We start from the raw sequence: 15,379 nt of genomic DNA, 5'->3' as shown, positions 1-15,379 counted from the left end.
CTTAAATGGATGCCAGCCAACTGACCCAATAATAATCATCCCAGCAGGCTCTTGACAACAGTATGGGGAAGACCTGCTCCCAAATGATCAACTCTCTATGCATTGATCCTGCTAGCTCTTTTTTTGCCCCTTAGCCGACTGCACCTAATCTCTGAAGGGTGTTTACATCGCTGTTCTGACATTTCAGGGGAATATCAAATGTCCCACTCAAGCAAAATTTTGCCAATTAGGAGAAAGTATTGTTTTGTAGGATGTGGGTTTTCAACTAAGAGCCTTGAATACAGAGAAAACAATTTTAATAGCCTTCCCGTGGAGAGGAAACACTTTGACAGATGTTTGCACAGATGCCCACACAACTAAAACATTTTCTCTCGCTACTAAGAAATTGTGGCTATATAAAGGGAAAAACAGTATTTGGCTATTGTAGTAAATGTGCAATTTGACTAATTCTGTCTGTTGCAAGACCCTCCTAAAGGATAGAAATGAACCAAAGGTGACATTCCTGCACTGCCCCATGAACAGTATAGAATGTTATTCTATTTTTATTTGTGTGTAAGCTTGAAAAACTTTAAAAGTAGCACAAAGCACAAAGATTGCAAATACTTTAAAAAGCCGAGTTTCTATGAAAGCATCTCTCTGTGATTTGTCTTCTCAAAATGTCATTGCCAGCAGCTGATATTATCTTCCTCCAACACTTTGACATCCCACTCTTTGATTTCCATCCTGGCAGGTACAATCCAGACACAGACAGCTGGAGTACAGATGTAGCACCCTTGAACAACCCTCAGAGTGCAGTGTGTCTGGTGGCAATGGACAGATACCTGTATGCCAGTGGAGGACATGATGGCATTACTTTCATAAGTACTATAGAGAGATACTTTAGCATAAGTGCAAACTAAAGGTCAATATCTTACAAAATGAACTGTCATTCCACTTTGTGCAGACTGTAAACAAATGAGACTGTTTTAAAGAGCTCTCACTGAAATGAAAGGTCTCTCTTTAGTGTTTGCAAATAAAATAAATATGTATCTTCCATTCCTAACAGAGTCTTCTAATGTGTTTAGTTTACTGTCCATGTATGAAACTTGTTTGTGCTATGAATAAGAACTATTCTATAAATGTAGCTAAAACTAATCTAATAATTTTCTCATTTACCTGACATTTCACATTAATTTGATGACAAGCTGAAGAGGTTGACTCAGAGGAAGGAACAAAGAATTCAAGCTGCACAAAAATATCAATGACGGACAGATCACTTGCTAAAACGATAACCTTTGTTTCATTGTTATAAATATGATCCAAAAATGAACAAATGGACCAAGCAGGTACCGGTGCTGACAAGAAGAACCAGCTGTGGCTGCTGTGCTGGAAGGTAACCTATGTGTAATGGGAGGGAGTGATGGTGAAAGGACTCAGGTGTGCGATGCTATTGCAAAAGACTATCTTTGTCCTAAACCTCACAGATACTGATTACATCAACAGGATAAAAGGCTGAAATCGAATATTATGCCTAACTTCAATAAGGAAAATCTGTAATCACTCACCTGCATTCATCCCCGGCTGTTTGGCTAGTAGTCGATTCTTTACGTCACTTCCACTCACCCACATTCTCAAACTCAATACTGACATCATTACTGTAGTCCAATCATCTTCTTACGTGCCTCGTTTGAGCCGATCTGCTTACGTTAAATCTCAGTAGTCCTCTGTCAGTCTCCCTTTTAGATTCTGATTCATGCAGCTCACCTCCTCCCCACCTCAGTCAGAGCCTCCATCTTCATCTTCACTAGCATCCAAACTCTGGAGTCACTTAAGTCCTTGATGATGGTTATCAGACTCTAATTGGCTAATAGATTTTCCTGCCTAATAATTTCTCTAACTCAATAAATCACGTTCAATTCTCTCACATGATCTCTCCTTGTTGAATTAACAATTATTTACTATGAATTAATGTGAGCTAATCATAATAATAATAAAAAATGTCTTTCCTAAGACAGACTTTTTTTCACCCACTGTGCAAACCTGCAGCCCTCCACATTTAAACAGTTGGAAGCAACAAATACCTCACATTTTGTTTTGCCTTCATATGAAGATTTTTTTAAACTAAAAGAATAATAAATAAATAAATAAATAAAAGCTGAATAAACTAAAGCTAAATAGTATGTGTTAATATAGGAAAGCTATACTCACAAAAAATATTTAGTGCCCTGTTTGTGACCTGACCTCTTTCTACCCTCAAAAACTGAACTTGCACACACATTCACAGGCAACCGCTTCAACCTTGCCAAAGATAAACACGGGTCACTTGTTCCTAACTATTTTTGTCTGTGAGAAGTGCTCATCAGTGCAATTCCCACAACCATTTTTTGGTTCCCATCAAGTTCTTGGACACAATCTTGGCTTGGAATATCCAACATGCTTTTTTTACAAACTGAAAAATGTACATATATTACAGGAAACACTTTTAGCTTATTATGTAGAGTAGATTACTAAAACCTGTGTTATGGGTCTTAAATCCAGGGCTTTGTGTTTCTCTGTGGGTTCAACACTTGTTTTTAAGATTAGCTCCTTCTGTATATTAGTACAGTTCACATTTTCCTTTGGCATTTATTATTTCCCCGGTTTGCAGTCTAGTTCATCTTCTTGATTATGTAATATTTAGTTATCCCTTTCTATTTCCCCTGTGTTCCCCTGTGTTCCCATGCCTTCTGTCAAGTCTTTGTCTGTTAGTGATGCCATGTTTAGTTACTTCCTGTTTTATTTTGCCAGTATCTTGTCTCTTGTGCACTCTGTTTGGCTTTGCTTTCTTTGTTTTGTGTTCCCAACACGTGTCAGCTGTGTTCCCTGGTGTGTCCCGTCTCTCTAATTACTTGGTGTGTATTTATTGTCTGAGTCTCCCTCTGTTGTTTGTTGTATCCTTCCCTCATGGCCGTTTGTTTACCTGCTCCAAGGGTCCTCATTTATTTTTTCTTATGTGCTGCTCTGCATTTGTTTTGATTTGTCCTGTAAGTTCCAGCAATAAAGCTGAGTTTTTGAGTTAATTTCTGCCTCCTGGGTCCTGCATCTAGGTCCACACTCTGCCTGCCACACAGCCGTTCCCATGACAACCTGGACATTTTTCTACATAAACACTCCCTACCTGTAGTGCTACACACATAGTGTATGTGGTTGTGCATTAAATAGTATACATGGCCTCCCCTCACTTGTGCTATCTTCTAAATGTTCCCCAGTGTAGCGGTACAACCCTGCAGATGGTACCTGGTCGATATGCGCCCACATGCTGAGTCCCAGAGAGAGCGCTGGTTGTGCTGTGTACCTGGGACACCTCTACATGGCCGGGGGCAAAGATGAGCTCAAGCTGGAGCTCCATGCAGCTGCAAAGGTTCAATCGTGACACCATGAGGTGGATGCCTGTGAAACACATGAGGAGTGAGAGGGTAGATCGGTACAACAGACATAAACTGTTCTCTCTAAAAAAAAAACTAAAAAAACATCTGGGCATGTTTGCATACAAATGATAAAAACTGAAAATATGGAGCGAGAAAATATGAGTGACATGAATGAGAGAGGATCACATAATTTTTCTTTTGTTTTATTGTTTAATAATTTACACTGCAATGAAGAGGGTTCTTACTGAAAGCTTTTTCTAGCATGCTTTCACTGGATTGTGATGGTGCTGATGATTAAAATGAATTCATTATAAAGTTAGAGGACCCAAATGTAGGATGCTAGATGAGTAAGAAAGAGCTGAAAGTATAAAACTGAGTAAGAGAGCATGAGTGAAACTAATCAGGGCAGGGAAAGCAATGATAAAAAATTAAAACAAGACAAATGCCCAAGGAAAAAAAATTATCAAAATAAAACAGGAGGTTATTTTGATTGAGAAATTAGATGCACAAATAGACAAACCAAATGAGCTACAGACAAGGAGATTCAGGAGACGATGGGGGAAAAAACGTCAGGTATTGACAAAATAAATCAGGAACCAAAACTAAACAAATCCAGCACTGATAACAGTATAATGTTTTCAGTGCTCACCATCTCATATATTGCATACCAGCTTTTGGCAGCTTAACAAAACACTAAGGACAGAGTGTCAATTAGCAGTTGTGTGTCACAACCTTAGTTTGGCTGGATGAGGGCATTTTCACACTATGGGCATAAAAGTATCTATCAAATTTGAGCCAAACCAACTATATGCTAAAATATTTGACTGAACATATTTGAGTGAAAAACTGTGATACTCTTGGTACAATGTGAAAAGTCTACACAGATTTATTTTACAAATGTAAAGCACACTCACAGGCCACTTTGTTAGGCGCACATTTTCAACTGCTCAGTAACACAAATTCTGTTCGGCCAATCACAGGTTTAGGGGGAATTGTCGGAATGATTGGAGGTGATTTATTTAAGTGACCTTAAAGTGACACTTTGTGAAAAGTCACCAAAATGCCACAGTCTGAGTATTTCCCTCCATATCTTACGACACTACCACTGCTGATCCACTGGGATTTTCCCACACAAACATCTCTAGGGTTTACAGAGAGTAGCTTGAAAAAGAGAAAATATCCAGTGAGTGGCAGTTCTCTGAGTGCAAATGCCTTATTGATGCCAGAGGGAGAATGGCCAAACTGCCTCCAGCTGACAGGAAGGAAACAAGTCAACAAACCACTTTTTAAAATCAAAATATGCAAAGTAATAAATATAATACCCTTATTTATAAATAAATATATAGAAGACCATCTCTGAATGCACAACACGTCAAACCTGAAAACAGCTGGGCTATAGCAGTGGAAGACCACATTGGGTGGTGGTCTCCTGCCAGCTAGGGACAGGAAACAAAGACTGCAACTTACACAGGCTCACCAATACTGGAAAACAGAGATTGGAAAAAGCACTACCTGGTCTAATGAGTCTTGATTTTTGTTGCAATATTTGGATGGTAGAGCCAAAATCTGGTCTAAACAACATGAAAGCATGGATCCATCCTCCTTTTTACCAATAGCTCAACCTAGTGATGGTTGAGGTGGCGTAATGATGTGTCAGATATTTTTTTGGCACACTTTGGGTCCCTTAGTACCACCTGAGCAATATTTCAAGATCATAGCCTGCCTAACTATTGTTACTGACCATGTCTATCCCTTTATGACCACAGTGTACCCATCTTCTAATGGCTGCTTCCAGCAACGCTGGATAACGCACTATGTCACAAAACTCAAATTATTTCAAACTGTCTTCTTGAACATGACAACGATTCACAATTGATTGCACAATGATTTCACAACTGGCCTCCACAGTTACCAGATCTCAATCCAACAGAGCACTTTTTGGGATGTGGTGGAACAGGAGATTCCTGACGCATCTGCAGCAACTACGTGATGCTGTTATGTCAACATGGACGAAGATATCTGAGTAATGTTTCCAACACCTTGTGGAATCTATGCCACAAAAACCTGAAGCAGTTCTAAAGCCAAAAAAAAGACTAATCCAGAAGTGTAATGTGAGTGTAAATAAATGCTAAATCTTTCCAGTAACTGTTGAGATTATTTACTTTTGATGAGAATAGCACCTTAATGACACAATCTCAAGCATCGGACTTTGAGTTTCAAAAAGTTTTTTCTACTCTTGACTCTGTATGATATCAGTGAGATCAGATGTCCGTAATCAGTCATGCTTATCTGGTGACAGCAATCCTACCGACATCTTGTTTAAACCTTGTGTATGTGACAGGTAATCAGTCGGGAGAAAGTTTGCATGAAAGGGGTGGACTTAAAGAGAGAGAGAATAAAATGGCTTGTTTCCCACAGTGGATGAGCTATGAACTGCATCCAGGCGCAGTATAAGATAAACGAGGATACTTTAAGAAAACACTTGGGATAGTTTTCAGCACTGAAACAAAGACTTAGTTCTTTGTAACATAATCTGAAATCCTGGGATCAATAAAGTATATATATGTGTGTCTCTATCCTACTTGTGTATTATCAGATATCTCTTCTAGTCTTCAATGGTGCACTGCTGGCTGTAGGAGGATCTGATGGTTTCACCCATCTGAAAACAACAGAAGTTTACAGCCATGAAAACAACACATGGAGGTAAGAGGAGAACTGAATTTGTGACAAAACTAATACAAAATGATTGCTACAAGCATCAAATGATGCCATAAGCCCTGACATAATTTTGTTTTGATTCCCTGTTAATTACATTTGCAGGAAACATGAAAGCCATAATGTAAACAAGCTATGAACTGAATCACTATTCAATGACATCAATTAGTAGTAGAGAGCTATAAAGAGGAAATGTATTTACATTAAAACATCATGAAGGGCACGGCAGGCCATGAATGCACAAAACATCAAATATCTTGAATAAGATATGATACAATATATTATATTAATATTTTCCCGAAGGGTTATTGTTTACACTGCGTTGGTAATATGGGAGAAGGATTAACTAATCAAAATAATTTTATGTTTAACTGGATTGTTCGAACCATTTATGTTTAGTAAATGTAATTACACTGGATGTGGCAGGTTCAGATAATGGTGTTAAAGGGAAAAATACCGACTCTTACTTTAGTAAAAATCAAGACACAAAAAAGAGGAGAGATGTCTCTTCCAAAATTAGTTAAAATTCAAATGTAACATTACATCGATTAATGTTAAAGAAAGTGTATGCAGGACGAAAATACGCTGTTGCTTATAAGCGAGACAAATAGATAGTCTCTTTGTGATTCATGCACTGTGCTCATGTATGGCTCCTATATATTATATATGCCTTCAGGCTGCAAGCTGAATCTGGGTGCTTCACTGTCTGAGCATGTTTCCCTTTCCATCTGTTTTTAGACACTTTGGAAGCATGAAGAGTAAGCATCCAGGTGGGAGAGTGGCTGCGCTGTACTGAGACTCAACAATACTCATATTATATGAGCAGGACAGAAGTGTTAGAGAGAAATAGCCTAATGGATGTAGGCTCAGGGACACATTGTGATACGGTTCAAGTAAAGGCAGTAGAATAAATGAATAATGGAGGAGTTCGCTACAAAATGAGACATAGCTGCATTAGAAGATGGTGACAGCTAACTAAAATTAAAGCACATTACATGCTGCCCAGTTTTGATCTTTTATGTCTGTTGTCTACAAATTATAAACAGATGAATCTGTAGAAAGCAGATTTCAAGAATAGGTTAACTTTTGGATTGACAGACTTAAAATGTAGATTTTATACAATTCTGAAAAACAAAAAAACAATCAAGTAAAAATGAGACAATCACGAAAATGCTCATAATATGACAAAGTGAATCAGTGTTTGAAGGGATAGCACCATTTAAGATGATCTCATTTTAATTCATGAGCTTGCTAATTAAATATTAATGTGGAGTAACAGGTATTAGTCATAGCTAAATCATGGCTAAGGCACGGATTTGGAGATAAAAACATAGCAAGTGCATGTTGTTAGTCTTACAATGAGGCATGGTTCATGTGAAGTGTGTTAAAAGTAACCAATCACAGCTCCTTTCTGAGTTATTTCAATAAGCTAGAGACATCTTTGAAATTTATGTAGACGTTAATCATGTCACTGAATTTTTGCGAGTGGCTCAGACTATTCAAAGTATGCAGAAAATGACTGTAAATGACCCACAGCAGTGACTGTAAATAAAGTGCTTCATCCTATTTCATCACTGAGCTTGTGTAAACATCCACTGATAGGAAGGGTAAGTGCCCGCTGCGGTGTAAACCAACAAAATCAGACAAATCAAGTGGAGAAGAAAATCTGTGGGAATCAAGATCCTTAGCGAGATGAGTGAGTGAGTGAGTGAGTGAGATCTGACTGCTGGCATGGGAAAGCATAAGAGGCTGTGTGGGCTTTAAAACGATGACGCTCAGAGCTCTTTCCCCTGGAGAATAATGGGCTGAAATGTGGAGAGGCTCAACACAAGGAACACACACAGAGCAGCGCGGCTTTTCCACAGACACACAGGAACCAGCGGTGTCTCCCCAGTCGTGCCACTGTGCACACATAATGAATATTTTCTTCAATGTGAGGGGGACAGTTGTGAGGCAAATAGCAGAGGACAGAGCAGCTGTTGCAGGTATGTTTTAACAGAAATATTAAATATGGAATTTTTCCCTGTGTGTTGTAGGAAGATGTTGCAAGTGTAAGTTGCCAAGACTCTACACGTGCTGTGTATATGCTCCATAAAATGTTGCTCGATATTGATATTTATAAGGATCAACAAATAACTTAATAATTTTGGGGACTGTTGTGATTTTTTGTTTTTTTCCTGACCAGTATGCAGCTAAGAGTAAAGCTCCCCCACATGTAATTTATCGTGTGGCAGTGGAAATATAATAGTAGAAAAATAGTTGAACTTTAATGCTCTTTTTTTCTCCAACCAGATGTGTCTGGATATATAGGTACATCTGTCACTACCCATTAAATACCACTTCTTGGAAATAAATAAATAAATACTAGCCAGCCTTTTGCCTTGACATAACTTTGAAAGAATTCTGCGCTGTCATGATTTTGGGTGGGAATAACCGTGACAGCGCAGAACTGCATAATCTATTATTGGGGTTTTTTCATTTCACTAAAAGCTCTTTTTAAATTAGAAATTTCCTGTCAGCATCAAACGCTTCAGTTTCCTCGGCAGACGACGAATTATTCCAAGGTTGTCCGGTAGGTGGCGAGGCACCGGTGGTGACTTCAGGTTGGGAAATCAGCGCCCCTCACCCGCTGTGTCCTGGGAAGCAAGGATGAGGATGAGGATGATGATGTTGTCCGGACAGCGTGGAAACCCGCTGGACAGCGCGCTTACTTGATGTGTTACTTCATATGCGTAAGCAGACGTTACATGGCAGGAGACAACAGTGAAGAGAAGCTGTAATTTGAGTGATTCCGAGAGCAAGGGTTGTTATATAACAGCAGCTGACAACGGTTACAGGGGACTGCGAGCTAATTAAAAAGACGAGCGCAAGTTTATCATCGACCGCGTGGGACTGACAGTAACGTTAACTTAACGTCCGTCTTCCTTCCGCCAAGAAATGTAGTTCGGCAACAGTGGCAAACAAAGTTGTTGCTAAGCGACAAGGAAGTCAGTCGGTTGTTTGCTTTATTTTCGCCCATGAATATTTACGTTTAATGTCAGGTGTGCCATAATCGCGTACATGTGATAATGATAATGGCAGGAAGTTAGCAAGTCATGCTTCACGCTTTGCTGTCAGGAGACCCTTCTTTGGGTTGATGGGATTTAACTAAACCCCCAAAGCTCTCTGTTGGATCCCTTTTCTTCCCACCTCTGATCACTGGAGCTAACTTCCACCCCACAACTCTTGCAATTGTCACTTTCCAGTGATGACAGAGCTTTCGCGGGTACTCGTTGTTGGGAACCATCCTGTGTCGCACACGCAGTGCAGTATGGAGAGCGAATGGAGATTATCTGAATCAAACCTAAGTTTACCATGCTGGGACCTCGGCCAGAAACGGGAGCACAGCCAGGTAAACGAAGTTAACAGGAAATCACAGGGTGCGATGCAACTGTGTGTTTTAACGCGTACAAGTTCAGTGAATATCATCAAGCTTATTGTAAAGCTTTGGTGGCAGATGCTGTACCGTGAAGTAAGATTATTATTATTTTTCTCTGTTATTTATATTGTGTAGCCATAACATCTGTGGTGGGCCTAAATTCAGATGTTTTGGTTGTCAAGAAAATATCATGACTGCATTCCTGCTCTGTTTGTCTGTATTAATTAAATACAGACTGGTGAAAAATCAAACCTGAACCCTTGGTAATTGCAGTGAGGATGGGCTGGTAGCTCTGATTCACTGTGGTGTAGAGCATTTTTCTGCCATTGTTCATCACTGCAAATCAATACAGTGATCAGCTTTATATTGATGCTGAGTGGTCCCTTCCAGGATGCCATTACCTTCGTTTATAGGGGCCACTGAATGCCTTGATGAGTCAGAAAATAATGTGAGTTTGCTTTAGAATAGCAACATCAACTGGGGGAATCTTGGTGTTCTGCCTCTCTGTGGAGGTTAAAAAACGTTTGAAGAGTCAGTTCTGATGGCTCAGTCATCCAACACCTTAATAGGTAACTTTTTTCCCCGATTTTTCCCCTAATTATAAGTGTTGTTGTCACTAACAAACTTTTTTTCAAATGTGGCATTTTGATAACTATGTTTCAGAGATGATGGTTTTAATCACAGATTTCCTTTTTTGCTTGCAGACTGTGCTGAGCATTATGTCTAGATATTGGTCTCTGCATTGAAAGGCAGTTAGTCTCATCTGACCTTTTGAAATACATAATTCTGAAGAAGACGATTGCAGATTTTTACAGCCATTGTAAGTCGGATTTGTTTCTTTTTAGTCTTCTTCTCGCCCTGGTTCCTGTTATTTATTTAAAGACGAGTTTTATGCCTTCCCTGCACATGCTTTTCCTCGCTCCATCTGCTCTCTTTGGTCTGAATCCACGGCATTCGCTCCATTAAAAGGAGACACTCTCTTACCGCAAGCAACTCTTTTTCCCTTTTATTGCGGTCACTTTGCCTCCCCCATTAAGTGAGCTCTCAGAGGTCGAAGGCTTTTTTTCTTTTATACTGTATAGGGGACATGCTCATTTTACTTACACAATTGAATGTACAGTTCTCGCTCTCTTTTATCTTGTCATCTAGTTCTTCTTAACTTCTGATGTCTCCTAAAGTAAAGGACACATTGAGAGTAATATGTTCTTTATTTTTCTGCATTCACCTCCTTTTGTTTCCGGTTTCCGCTTTCTTTCCTCTCCACCGTACTCGCTGTCATAACCTCTCTCTCTTTTCTCTGTCTGCCCTCCTGGGGGACTGTGCCTTCAATGTTAATAAGGGAGATATTGGTTGCTATTAGCCCACTCAAGACTGCCCACACTGTAGTATGAAAACCACAGACACACACTTAGCTCTGTATTACCCACTTATTGTTCCCTCTGTAGACAGTTTGGCAATAAACCAAAGGCACATCAACAGAAAGTCTAGGTTTATCTTTTAGCTGGAAATGTAAAAAATATGATGGAAATGCAGACACGGATGCTCATCTTGTTCAATTGGACAGAGCATGCTTTTGTATATTGTACATACACTGTAGGTAATTAAGAACAGTCTTTGTCCTGTTTCTGAAATGACCTTCCTTCTCCTCGTTTTGCTTCATGGGCAGAAAAAAATGTGCTAACAGCATCTTGACAAGGGAATCCCTCCTCACTATTGCAAAGATTAAAATGTACACAAGGGTGCCTTTAATAAACACATGCAGATAGTAACTGATTGACCCACTTGCTGCTTCCCACTTTATGAGAAGATGCACCATAAAAAAGTTAAGCACCATCAAGTGGAGATGTTGGAGAGGGAGAACTCGGTAATATCAAACTGTACCCTTGCATAAATGTGTTGGTGTAATCCTGCTCTGTGTAAAGAACAGAAGGTTTGAGAGTGCGCACTGATCTTTGCGTGTAAGCTGTGAAACAGGCAGTGGATGTGATCGACCTCTTTCAAAAGGTCTTAAGAGGAGAGTTTTTATAAGTGTTGTTTAATCTCTCTTTTGCCTTTTCTCTCTCTCTCTCTTTCTCATTCGTCATTGACGTCCCCCTGTAAGAGCCAGTGATGAACCCTCCACGCCGATTATCGAGTTCCCACGGTGACAGGTAACTTCCTGAAGAACTTCCCTACATGTGTTACTGTGTGACAAGGTGGAAACACATTAATTAGCAATAATAATTAGCCACAATATTTGAAAAAAACAGCTGCCTAATTTTGTGTAAATGCACATTGTTCTTTCAAAATGGTTTTTCCCTGTAGTGTCCCTCCACTACTACTGCTCCGTGGATTTCCTTATCAAAATGTAATCTGAATTTTCAAGTTGCTCTTTGTATTCCTTGAGTCATTTTGGAGCTTGAAGTGAAAGTGTTTGGGCAAGAGCTTTAAGTGTGGAGTTACCAGCTCATGGAGACTTGCTGCATTTGTAGCCTACATTCATAAATTTGATGGGATTTAAATACAGTCAGCCAAACAGAAAACTAGACAGTTTATTACATAAAGCACCACCACAACCACAATAACCTTGAGCTCTAGTCCATGACTTGAATTAGCAGAGCAGAAGCCTTGAAGAAAAGTGCTGACTACAGCTTGCATCCACCTGTTAGTTGCCATAAATAAAAATAAAAAAAATACCAGGGTTTGTTTTAAAAAGTAAAATAATAAAGACAATAGGCCCAAGAGAAATGAAAAATGAAAAAGTAATTTATTTGCACCAATCTCATTTAATCTCAGTGTGAGTCATTAGGCTACTGCATAGTGTTGACATTTACAGCAGCACTAGTTACTTCTAGTTCCTCCTTTTCCTTGAAACATATTGCATGTGGAGCTGGTGAGAGAGAGCTGATGTGAAATAGCATTAATCAAGGTGATGGCGTCGTGTAATATTACACTAAGTGTCATATACACTTCTTATCAATTGTTGCAACAAACCATCATCCTTCTGGCTTCATTTTTAATGTCTGGATTTTAACTGTTGACATTCTGATTGCAGTAGTTTTTAATTTGCCCGTCGTTTTATGTGACCAGGGAAATGTTCATTGGGGATGGACCAATAATGTTGCACCTGCAGCAATAATGTGTATTGTAAAATGTAAATAGGTTGCATATTCATATGTCTTTCCCTCCCTCTTTTGATGGGCCATTCTTTTTTCTTTTTGAATAATGCATGTATGCATATTTGTATGTTTCCTTTGTTTAATAATACAAGATGTTTGTGAAATAAGTCAGTTGCATCAAGTCACATGGTTCAGATTATTATCCATGTCAGGATTTAAAATAGGGTCTGTGTGCCCATTGCAAACCATTTCTGCTTAAGCTGTTTTCTCAGCTGTGTTAGTAGCACAAGACTGTTGGCACAAGAGCTTAATAGCTGGTCAAGAATCTTCATTGTCATTATCAGTGTGCTCAGTGTGTCATCCTCATAAATGCATGTCGTGTTTACTTGGGATTTCACGGAATGGATAATGGGCCCTTTCTGTTTGCTGTGGTTTCCTTTTTGTCCCGTGTGAATAAATTGGCATGTGAGCATTACAGTAAAATGTTTGTCATTGTTCCCCCGAGCAACCATCTTTGTGATTGCAGACAAGTGCATTATACAACCATAACTTTCCTCACATATTTTTTAAGCCTTTGCAAGATGCTTTTTCAATTAGAGCCAGCCTCTACATTAACAGTGTCACGTACACTTTTGTTGTCTGTTCTCAGCTGAATACATTGTTTTAAAATGTCACCCTTGTACTAGCAGACAGGTTGCTGAGCAGATTCTGCTGTCTTTCTCGTCATGCAGGCCATCCACTGAGACCGTGCAGAAAAACAACAGCAGCAACTCTGGTGTTATTCTGGACATCTCAGCTCTCAAGATGGCCGATGTGGATTCAGGGGTGCCTCCGCTCCCACCTCGTTACCGATTCAGGGACTTGCTGCTGGGGGACCAGACATTTCAGAATGATGACAGGTAGCACGAAAAGCTGTCTTTAAGTTTGTGCGTGTGACATATGAGAGACTGCCCAGGGATGTTGTGGGCAGGATGTGCGCATTGTGGATCTTTTTTGTACAATAACAACAACAGAGAACCTGAAATCTTGCAGTCTTTATTAAGAAGAAGTCTCTCCTTCTAGAGTAAATGACAATAAATTCAGCAAACTGATGCTACTTTGGCCAGAATTCTACTGAAATAAGAAAATCACATAAAATAGAGTTAGCTGAAAATTGTACTTGTAACAGCTGTGACAAGATTTGTGTTTTTCAGGGTATAGCTGGATTAAGTATATATATGTATGTATGTGTGTACACACATATATATATATATATATATATATATATATATATATATATTTCTTTACCCTTGACTGGCGCTACAGTCACTAGAGTGCTGTAGTGTTTGGGAGTACAGTTATCGCTGCGGTTGGAGAGGCAGACCAACAGATGCCGTTTGCTACCCAAGAGGGGAAAAATTAGCCTCAGGCATGGCTGAGTGCTGTGGAGCTCTCCATGGTGCTGAAATGAAGGCATCTCACTAAAGGATCAGTAGTCACTTGTATACTGGCTTGCAAAGAGGAAACTGGCAGCCAAAGCTTTGTATGGTGGTCTTACTTTTGATTTGTCAGAGATTTGTGTGTTAAAATGAACTTTCACTATTTCGACTCGTGAGACTTTATATGAAGGCTTCCATAACTTTTTATCCACAATGCACTGCGGCTCAGTGATGTTGAAGCTGTGCTCCTGCTGTAGATGAATCCAGTTCCCAGTTCCAGACCCCCCCCCCCCACACACACACTGCTTTTGTTGTATTTCCTAGTTGAAAAGGGAAGTGTTATTAGTTTTCTAGTTTTCACAGCTGTTAAAAACAACAGGAAAAAGGAGCAGAACCATTGAAGCTTCCAAAACATGTGTGGTTGTGTTCTCAGCATTTTGTTCTGTTGCATTTGATCCATTTGAGTTTGAGAAAAAGACTTATGAATACTGGTGGTTATAAGCAAAGACTAAAACCAGACGCTTTGCCTACAATGTTATCTCACAAGGTGTCCAAACACTCTCAGACAATGAGTGCAAACCGCTTAAAGAAACAGGAATGACAGGGGACTTAAGAAGCTCTTTTTGCTAGGCTACAGCAGATGCTGTATCTGAAAGTACACTAAATGGCATGACCCTAGTGGTATCTGGAGGTATCTGACATTCTGCCAGTTCATACTGCAGTTGCCTGGACAAATCAGATGGAGCTGAAGGTGGCAATCACATCTAGCCGGCAATTATGGACAGTGTTTACGTGGGTGAACATGACCTCTCATGGTGTATTCACATAATAAAAATTTGCACCCCTAACATCCAACAAAAGGCAGAGAAGGCAGAGGAGGAGGAGTACAACTGATAGCTTAAATCAGAAACATTTTTTTCAGAACTTACCATTAAGTCCTATAATTTCACTCACTTCTCTCCAAGCCCACTCCTTTTTTCCCTATCTTTGTCTAGAAGTGCAGTTGAATCAGACAACTCCAGCTGCCCACAACACAGTCAGTAAATTAGTTCTCAATTTCTCATTGTCGGCATCAGGATAATCACAGCTCTAAGGGACATACTGAGAAGCAATTTTTCTTCCGAAGTTAAAATATTGTAATTCCTGCAAAATGCTGATTTGCCTTGATTTGTGTATCAATTTGCTTTGCTGCATAAACTCTGTCTGCAATCTGGCCACAAAGAAACTTTGCTTTGCTTGGTGTGATAACAGCATAACAACTGTTGATAGAAAACAAAGGTCTCCCTATCAATGTAGAGGTGCAGTTGCTGCACAGATACTGATTTTGATTAACACTTCATTTTG

At 39.5% G+C, this 15,379-nt stretch overlaps 1 protein-coding gene and 1 long non-coding RNA gene across 20 annotated transcripts in view; one reads left to right on the top strand and one right to left on the bottom strand.

Annotated features, from left to right (window-relative positions):
• Positions 1–376: 376 nt before the first annotated feature.
• On the bottom strand, positions 377–8,865 carry LOC112841886 (uncharacterized). Its single transcript, XR_003213312.1, has 3 exons — positions 8,728–8,865; positions 3,256–3,408; positions 377–821 (listed from the first exon to the last, which is right to left on the bottom strand). It is a non-coding gene; the product is annotated as an uncharacterized LOC112841886 (long non-coding RNA).
• kcnt1b (potassium sodium-activated channel subfamily T member 1b) overlaps positions 7,845–15,379 on the top strand; it is a 74,476-nt gene continuing 66,941 nt past the window's right edge. For 3 of the 19 annotated variants that reach the window (XM_019365677.2, XM_019365676.2, XM_019365680.2), the window contains exons 1-3: positions 7,853–8,086; positions 11,621–11,669; positions 13,349–13,516. In XM_019365677.2, coding sequence (XP_019221222.1) covers positions 7,912–8,086; positions 11,621–11,669; positions 13,349–13,516 — 392 coding nt within the window. In that variant the 5' untranslated portion in view covers positions 7,853–7,911. Of the gene's footprint in view, positions 8,087–8,550; positions 8,834–9,073; positions 9,493–11,620; positions 11,670–13,348; positions 13,517–15,379 lie in introns of those variants that run through there. The other 16 variants (XM_025897193.1, XM_019365679.2, XM_019365688.2 and 13 more) reach the window with 14 other exon arrangements.

This window comes from Oreochromis niloticus, linkage group LG12 (assembly GCF_001858045.2).
Source record: "Oreochromis niloticus isolate F11D_XX linkage group LG12, O_niloticus_UMD_NMBU, whole genome shotgun sequence".
Taxonomy (NCBI): domain Eukaryota; kingdom Metazoa; phylum Chordata; class Actinopteri; order Cichliformes; family Cichlidae; genus Oreochromis; species Oreochromis niloticus.
The sequence above is the reverse complement of the archived record's forward strand: the minus strand, read 5'-3'. Positions and strand labels throughout refer to the sequence as shown.